Consider the following 9,385-nt stretch of genomic DNA (forward strand, 5'->3'; position numbering starts at 1 on the left):
TGTCAAAAGTGATTGGTATCAAAAATTATATATGTTATTTGGAATTATTTCTGGGCTTAATTGTATACATAAACAAGATCTTATTCATTGTGATTTTCATGATGGAAATATTTTAAACCATAATGAAAGTAAAATTTATATTAGTGATTTAGGATTATGTAAACCTTTAAAATCATTTTTGAAAAAATATGATATTTATGGTGTTATACCATTTATGGCACCAGAAGTTTTAAGAGGCAATCCTTATACTACAGCTAGTGATATATATAGTTTTTCTATTATTATGTGGGAATTTACATCCGGGGTACCACCATTTAATAATAGAGCACATGATTTTCAACTTAGTTTAAGTATTTGTGAAGGTGAACGCCCTGAAATTATTGAAAATACTCCACAATGTTATGTAGATTTGATGAAAAAGTGTTGGGATGAAAACCCATTAAAAAGACCATCTTCTAAAGTATTATTGAAGAGTGGGTTTTTCTTTCAAATAAAGTGAAAGTTGAAGATATTAATGAAGAATTAAAATACAATATTATGGAATTTATAAATGCACCAATTGGGCAAAGCTATAATCTTACTACTGAATCTCATCCACAGGCATATTATAAAAGTCGCTTTCTTGATTTTACTAGTAAACAATTAAATGAAATTCTTGAAAGTAGAGATTTACAAGCTTATTATTCAAGTCAAACTACTAGTGGAAAAGTGAATGAAATTCTTGAAAGTGAAGATTCACAAACTAGTGTAAAAGTGAATGAAATGAGTAAAAATTTGGATGATTGTATATTTAATTTGAAGTCATTAGGTATGTAATAGTATATAAAAAGAATTAATTTTGCAAATTATTTATGTGAAATTAATTTTATTTATTTAATTATTTAGATATTAAAACAGATAAAAAATAACTAGTAATTATTTGTGTTTTTATAAGAATTTATAGTTTTTTACTTAACAAAATTGTTATATTTATTTAAACACTAAGGCTAGAGTATCAGTAAAATATTTTACAATATTCTTAGTTTGTAATTTAAATAATTCCTTTTTTTATATTTAATTCATATATGTATTCTCTTTTTTTAGAATTATTTAAACACCAAAGCTAGAATAGTAAATATTTTACAAATTTCTTAGTTTGTAATTTAAATAAATCTTTTTTTTTAACTTTCCAATTATTAAATATAAATTATCAAAATAATAATATAAGTATATAAACCCATTTCCAATGTATAAAATCAAAATAAATAATGTAAAATTTTTTATATTAATTACAATGGCTGATTGTATTTTATTTATATTGTTAACTTTTATTCTTAATAATATTATTTGCAATCTGCAAAAATATTCTTTACCTTTTTAAAAAATTATTTTATTAAGACAACATTATACATAACTATACATAAGTATTTTAACTTTATATTAAGTACTGGCTAATAGTCAAATTGTAAAGTATTTTTTAGAACTTTTTTGTTTACAGTATCTGTAAATTATTTTTACGAATTTATTATGAGTTTTTTTTACAGATCATATTAACATTTCCTAATAAAGATGCATATGGAAAATATCCAACATGTCTAAGTGACAAAAAAGCAATTGATTTTACATTTGCCTATTCAATTCAGAAGGTTATCTTTGTCTCATAATCTAATTTTAAATAAATTTTCTTAATAATCTTAACACCTTCTAATCAATTTAATATGTAAAAGATATTTGCACAAAATATGGTTTTTTAATTATGCTATAAAAAATTTTTATTACTAGTTGATCATAATATTCATATATACAAGTTGTTTGGAATAATATCTATAAAAGTAATCAAAGCAATAAATATTAAAGAACACCTAATAAAATTTACATCCCGATTTCAGCGTATAATGTTGATATTCCAATGAAAATCATAATTGAATAAAATAAATGAAGAATAAAGTATATATTATTATTCATGGAAAAACTTCATTATGTTGTATATGGGGCGAATTTATCCTTTACAGTTAATTTTATTGATCTTTAGATGCAGATTAGCTTAGTGCTGTAGTATATTGGTAATGACAAATATAGTAATTTATATCATAATCTCAACTTTGCTTGAAATTTCTACTTTTTTGATAGGTGGTTGAGTTATATGCCTATTTCTTTTAAATTTATTAGCACGCGAAAAGAGGGATTGAAGATTTACATTTGATTGGGATTTGGGATGAATTATTAGGAAAATCATCCAATAAATCAAACATTATGTAGTTATATTTGACTTCATAAAGACCCCCAAAAAATTATTTAATTTGATTTCGTAATTGCAAAAATATCTGTTAAGCATTTTGTTAATTAAAATCAGCAGAAAATTATGTAATTCTTCTCTTCCATTATCCTGAAAGAAAAGAAGAGAGAGAAAAAGAATTATTGATTTTTCCATTGCAAAAAAAAATTCATTGGTTTTCAATCACATAGCTTTAGGATTTGAGGCGGATTCAGAAAATCAAATTAAAATGGGTTTTTTGTCATACAAGCAACGCAGGAATTTCATTTAATTTTTGGGTTACTAATTCTATAAAGGAAATCATTTCCTATAATGTTCCTATAATGAGATTTGTAGACTGCCTTACTATCAAAATGATCTTATCGTTAATTCTCGTAACTTAATAAAAAATAAACATCAACAAATTCGATAATATAGGCCGTTCTCAAGCGCCTTCCTCAATGGGTTAATCATTGACTAAAAAGGCAAAGTGTGAAGATCATTTAAGTCAAAAAAACCTGGAGCTATAAACCATCTTTTTTTTCATAAAGCTACCAAAAATAGAAAATAATGGAATATAAAAAGAGGTTGCTCATGCGCCTTACTTCCTTCACTTTCCATTTTACACTATGGATCTTCAGCACTGACAAAAATCAATAATTATATTACTTTTTATATTAGAAGCTATTACAAAAAATAAAAATATACAAATGCAAAGATCCGATCATTTTTTAACTGTCCTTACCACAACAAATATAATTTTATCAACTGTTTGTTTTCCATCCAGTATAAGATTGCAATGTCAGCCAAGACCTAAAACTAAAGGGTTATACTGGTGAAGCAGGCTAGTAGACATTTATTATTATTTATTTATTTTATTTTTATTTATTTTAATAATTAATTTATTATTATATACTATCATAGGAAGTGTACATGATGCCAAAGTGTTTTATCGTTCTTCACTTTATCATGAAATTTTGTTGCATCCCGAACAATGGGTTCCAGGTAGTTCTTACATTATTGCAGATGCAGCATATCCTCTCCGAACATATTTAATGAAAGCATTTCCTAATTATTATATGCTAAGTTCTTTCTTCAATGCAAATGGTTATTGAGTGGGCATTTGGACATTTAAAGGAACGATGGAGAATTTATTGAAAGAAATTTATTGTACAAATATAGAATGGATTGTTAAAATAATACATGCATGCTGTATTTTACATAATATTTGTATTGATATGGGAGATTTATTATCTTCAGAAAATGTTAATAGAGAAATGGATGATGATATAAATGGTAATAATGAGTATGAAGCAGAAAATGAAGAAATGGAGGAGATGGCGGGTACTCAGAAGAGAGAATATTTAACAGATCTTATAATTAATTAATCATTATTAAACCTTACAAAGCTTCATTAATTACAATAAAATTATTTGCATATATATTATTAACTGCTCATAATTAAAATTTCGTTAGAAACATTTTAAATAGTTCCATTTGTTCATTGTGCTGCTTTTGTTGAACTTCAGAAGCATGAATATATTGTTCTTTCATAATTTCAGCAATAGTATCAGTCTGTTCTTTAATAAGAGTTCGAATCTCTTCTATATTTGTTTTTTTTTCTTAGAACATGCTTTTTTTTGTTGTCTAGAGTCATTCTATATGATATGAATAATGATTTGATTAGATGTTAAAAAAAAAATAAAAAATAAATATTAAAACGTCACTGACCTCTTTGACTTGTTCTTCAGCATTCTCTTGTTCTTTACGCTTAATCCCATAAATTGAGTCACTTGTAATTGGTGCAACTATACTCAGATCTTTTCTTAAAAAGCTATCCGTGTCCTTAAAAAACTCCCAGTCATTTTGGATAGCTTCGCCACCAGTGCTTTCAATTTTATCCTTTATTTCACGGAATTTTTGGAGAAGTGCATCCCACTTCTGTTAAACTGATGTCTTTGTACGTTCTTTTAAAGCTGGACTTGCCATATCTGACTTTTGGATGTTAGTAATAATTTTATCCCAGATTCGGCCCTTTTCTCTTGGATCTTTGACTTGTTGCAATGCTTGCCATTGCATTCTTACTTCTTCAATAAGCATTTGAGTTTCTGATGTTGTCCATCTGTTTGTTGATTTAGGTGTATTGAAGTTAATAAATGTAGAAGTTGATTGGATAGGACTTTGATTATTTATGGCTACAGAATTAAAAGGTGATTGATTTTCTTGATTATGAGTTACATGATGAGTAATAAGAGAAGGTTGAGAAGGTTGCAAGGTTATCTATAAAAAGAATTTCAAGTTTATTATATTTCATATTGTATAATAATAAAAGAATAAATATTTACCAGATATCTTGTTGTATCATTTAAAGGGTCCATATATACTGGATATCTTACTTCATTTGGCGTCAAAGGATCTATATATTTATTGTTTCATTTTCAGCAAAAGGTCGTGTAGTGGAATTTTGATGTTGTTGTAAGGATAAATTATTCGTTAGGCTGTTAAAAGGAGAGAAATGAGTGGTTGGAACGAAATTTTTAAAAGTTGTTTTAGTTCTCTTTTTTGGATGCGTAATAAAACTCGATAAAAAAAGTAAGAGAGTGAAAGAGATTGTTCAAGTGTCGATCACCATGTTTATTCCAATTTATTTCAATTGACCGTGATATTTGAGCATCACTTCAATCACTGGCCAATCACATTGAGGGAGGCGCTTGAGAACGGCCATAGTTAACAATATCTACATTAAATTTTGCCATATTCGGAAAGAAAATCTCCTTTCACATAAAAATTGGAGTATAGTAGTACCATTGAAGCCCTAATTTCTATCGTACGATTATAACATTCCCTAATCTCTGAAATCTAAATGATACTTTTAGTTCGGTTAATTTCTGACTATGTGTAATTTTTAATCGAATAAGTAACTTAATTTTAAAAAAATTAAAAAAATTCAATAATCCAAATTCAAATTTATCATCTCGAGTGAAACAATAAAAAAGTTTTTTATAAATTTTCGTTTTTTGTTTCCTATTTTGTTGTCATTACCTAATATGGTATAGTAATTTAGTTTCATAAAAAAAGGTTTTAGAAATGTATATCAATTTTAACTGTTAAGGTAAAGTTTTTACTATAAATCAGACTAAATGATATACTGGGTTATACAAAGGATACAAGGGGCAAATTAAATACTGAAGAACAATATTTTACAATGAATTTTTGTAATCTTTTTAATCGACCTGAATTTTAATCGAAACAAAGCATCTTTTCCTTTTTTAAAAACAACAAAGTACCTTAAAGATAATTCTAATTCGTTGCAAGGTTTAATACCAATTTAACGGCCAAAAATTATTTTTTTTAAAAAAAAAAATGTATGTATTCATTTTTTTACTTCCCTTTTTTTGAACGAATTTTTCAGAAAAAACAAACCAATATTTGTAGAGAAATTTTTAATGCTACTATGATAAAATGCAAGAAATAAAGAATTCGTGAATTACTTGCAAAAAAGAAAAAATTAAAGGGATGGTATGATTGTTTTAAAGTCGTTAAATTAAAGAGTATGAGAAAAGCCTCATGAGATCATAAAAAATTTATATCACGTGCTTCATGTCCAAATCACATGTCAAGTAGCATTTTTTCCTGTGTAGTAAAATTATAATGCCTGGTTATCTTTCATTTGATCAACATGTCCTTAACGAGTTTACCAACTTTACTAATAATGAGTGAATATTTTTTATTAGGTTCTTAAATCTTTTATAGAATTTTACAAAAAGAAGCATAGATATTCCTTGAGTATTTTGACTTAATAGAAAAATGTGAATATGAATAAATAGTAATATTAAGTTGAGCAAATTATTCACTAATTATCTTTGTTTATTATAAAAATCTAAGTATAGCTTTTTTTTTTTTGGTAATGAAATCATTTATTAATAAACAACAAATAATAGAGGTATGAGACTGCTTTCTGTATTTACATGTATGTGATCAATTTATCTAAATATTCTATAAGCCAGGAATGATATTATCTTGATGTATTAACACTATATAAATTCACTAATAATTCAATTTATGGTCGCAGTGTCGCTGCTTTGTCCCCAAGAAACTGGCTCAAATAACAATGAAAGTAGATGCACAATCAATTGAGTACTTTAATGTTAAACCTTGGCCTAAGTCCTTTACAAATTTTCATTGCTAAATGTATATATATCATGACCTACATCATAATATAGAGGTAATCCAGAAATTACTTCATAGTTCATATGTCATTATTTATTAAAAATAAATTTATAATGCTAGTAATTTGTTTATAAGATTAATTAAAGAGCTTGTAACTATAAAATATATAGATATCCAAATTCAAAATATAGTAATGTGATCTGTGATTGATTGACTTTGATAGAATACCGTGTGAAATACTATTTTGTGTATATCAATTACATATTATTATTTTTTTTTACAGGAAGAAAGTTTTATTGAAAAAGGAATTTTTTAAAGTAGATCGAAGAAAAAGTAACTTAATGATGTCATTCCAAATTTTCTTTAAATTTTACCCTTTACAAATTCATTATCAATTTGAAAAATTTGGAAACATTTTTCCTTCAACCCTATAAAATTTTTTCTGAATATTTCCATTATTTCTCCGTAGCTTTCGTAAAAATTCCGTGAAAATAATATATTCATGGATATTCGTGTTAGAGAGATGAAAATTTCCATAATTTAAGACTATAAATTCAGGACCCTGAAATATACATAAAAAGATTAATCAGCAAAAAAAAATCATGAAAATCCTTCCTTATAAGATAATTCCTGGTGGAAAGGTATTATCTTTTTTGGATGCTGACCGAAATTGTCATAATTCTGGCAGTATTCCGGCCCTGAAAAAATTTTTTTGCCCGCCACCTTACATCTGTATATACATTTCGGGGTCCTATAAATAATATAAAACACAGATCAACATTTTTACAGGGCAAGTCTTATTTCATGTTATTTTTAGTATTTTTTACAAATAATTTTGTTTTTTTTTCCTATAAACAATTTAGCTGAATTTAAAACCAGTAAAATAATTAAATAAAAATTATTTTATGACCAAACTTCAAGATGAAATTTTAACAAATGAAAAATTCACTGTTATTTCATAAGTAGATTCTACTTTGAGAATTTTTTTTTAAAAAAAAAAGATTACCATATGAAATAACAAATGACAAAAAATCATTTATTTCTTTTATACTTTAGAATCTAAAGAAATTTTTATTAGGGAGCGAGTAATATAACTATAGATTTCGCAAAAGGAAAGTAATTAAGATTGAGAATTTTAAGATATATTAATAATGTAAGATTTTAGATTACATTAAATCAAAAAGTATTGCATATGAAAGTTGTTCATTAATATAACAAAAATAAAAACAATATTTTTAGGCAAGAATCGTGGCTTCACAACTACTTCATTTTACATTAATTCTTAGTTGGTTCGAAGTTAAAATCGGATCAAAATTATTAATCTCACGTTCATTATTTTATTTATTTAGTTTAAGAATTTGTTTTTATTTAGTAAACAAAATAAACCAGTAAATAAAATAATAAAACAAGTATATTATATTTAAATTATATTCACAAATAGACTGCCACTTTTTCTTAGAATTTGAAAATCTTTACGCTTTGATTTTGAGAAAAGTTAATGCTAAACAGAATAAATAACAGAAAAAATATTTAAATCAAGAATACAAAATTAAATAATTTGAACTAAATGTCGAATTGAAATAACTTAATAATAGTTATTTTTACTTCTAAAGGTTCATTAATTATCTATCGGATAATAAGATAGTTCAGGAAAATGCTACTAGATTAAGATTTTGAGTCATGGTCTTCAATATTAATTTGTATAGATCCTATGTAATAGAATAAATTTGTTAGTAATTTTTTATATGTTTTGAATGTCTTTTATAAGTGACAAATTAATTATACCTGAGTATTCTGAATAATCATCGCTTGTTATACTATCACTATTTTTCAATTGAGAAATATCAATTTGTAAGGATTCTATTCATAGAGTTAAATTTTATTAATACATTCTTTTCAAAATTAACTTAAATAATTACTTATTTTCTATATTTTCTATTAAACAATACCTGTAAATTCCATGCTAACTATATCATCATTTTGTTCGTAATAGTCATCTGAATTTTTTGGTTCGGGAAGATTACTATTACAATTAAGCAATCCACTTGTATAGATAGCTTCTGAACGTGTATTACATGATAATCCTAAACTGGTTGACTTAATTGATAAATTTTTATTTGTTCCTTCTGATTCTTCAATTTGTTTTTGTAATTCTGTAATTTGATAATCACTTCGTTTATCATGCCATTCACGTATAATTTTATAGATTTCATTTGCTGTTGGTCGATTTAATGGATTTGCATCCAAACATCTTTTAATTAAATGCACAATCAATTGAGGAACTTTAATGTTAAACCTTGGCCTAAGTCCTTTACAAATCCTTATTGCTAAATTATTGTGGTTCATGTCATGATATGGAGGTAATCCAGAAATTACTTCATACATAATTATACCAAAACTGTAAATATCAGCAGCTTTGGTACAATTTTGTCCTCGTAATATTTCAGGAGCCATATAAGGTAAAATACCATATGCACTCTCTTTTGAATTCTCTGATGCATTGTAATCTGCAGATTTACATAATCCCATATCGGTTATATAAATACGTGTATTGTTATCATAAAGAATGTTGCCAACATGCAAGTCTCGGTGAATTAAATTATTTTTATGAAGAAGATTAAGTGCGTATGCGATAATCCATAAACAATTAAGCCTATCATACCAATTTAATTTATCATGACTTGTGTTTAAAAAATCTCGTAAACTTCCATTTTCTACATAATTCAATACCATCATATAATTTTTTGTTATCGGATCTTGAGTTATTCCATAAAATTTAATAACAGCATGTAGAAGATCATTCACTTTATAATGCCAAGTGATCTATAATTAAATAAATATAAATGAAATGCATTGAATTTGTAAAATTTTTTTAAATATAAATTAATCATACCTCGTTCATAAATTCTAATGTAACATTTTTTGAATTATCTAAACTTTTCAAAGCTACAAATTTATTTTGATCTTGTCTACTCCATTTAC

At 25.5% G+C, this 9,385-nt stretch overlaps 4 protein-coding genes across 4 annotated transcripts; 3 read left to right on the forward strand and 1 right to left on the reverse strand.

Moving 5' to 3' along the window:
* Positions 1-537: 537 nt before the first annotated feature.
* On the forward strand, positions 538-908 carry OCT59_012443 (uncharacterized protein; the record flags this gene model as incomplete). The annotated part of the gene is made up of 2 exons (XM_066134469.1): positions 538-808; positions 886-908. 2 exons carry the CDS (start codon positions 538-540, stop codon positions 906-908), a joined length of 294 nt encoding a protein of 97 aa, XP_065989732.1.
* A 2,457-nt stretch (positions 909-3,365) lies between these two features.
* Positions 3,366-4,849, reverse strand: OCT59_012444 (uncharacterized protein). The gene is made up of 3 exons (XM_066134472.1): positions 4,579-4,849; positions 3,965-4,513; positions 3,366-3,891 (listed from the first exon to the last, which is right to left on the reverse strand). The coding sequence occupies exons 1-2, from the start codon at positions 4,609-4,611 to the stop codon at positions 4,178-4,180; spliced, it is 369 nt and encodes a 122-aa protein (XP_065989733.1). The 5' UTR covers positions 4,612-4,849; the 3' UTR covers positions 3,366-3,891; positions 3,965-4,177.
* OCT59_012445 (uncharacterized protein) lies at positions 3,376-3,621 on the forward strand (the record flags this gene model as incomplete). The annotated part of the gene is made up of 1 exon (XM_066134471.1): positions 3,376-3,621. The coding sequence occupies one exon, from the start codon at positions 3,376-3,378 to the stop codon at positions 3,619-3,621; it is 246 nt and encodes an 81-aa protein (XP_065989734.1).
* Positions 4,850-5,884: 1,035 nt separating the features above from the next.
* Positions 5,885-6,422, forward strand: OCT59_012446 (uncharacterized protein; the record flags this gene model as incomplete). The annotated part of the gene is made up of 4 exons (XM_066134473.1): positions 5,885-5,949; positions 6,037-6,042; positions 6,119-6,176; positions 6,306-6,422. The coding sequence occupies 4 exons, from the start codon at positions 5,885-5,887 to the stop codon at positions 6,420-6,422; spliced, it is 246 nt and encodes an 81-aa protein (XP_065989735.1).
* Positions 6,423-9,385: the final 2,963 nt, after the last annotated feature.

Source organism: Rhizophagus irregularis, chromosome 2 (assembly GCF_026210795.1).
Source record: "Rhizophagus irregularis chromosome 2, complete sequence".
NCBI lineage: Eukaryota > Fungi > Glomeromycota > Glomeromycetes > Glomerales > Glomeraceae > Rhizophagus > Rhizophagus irregularis.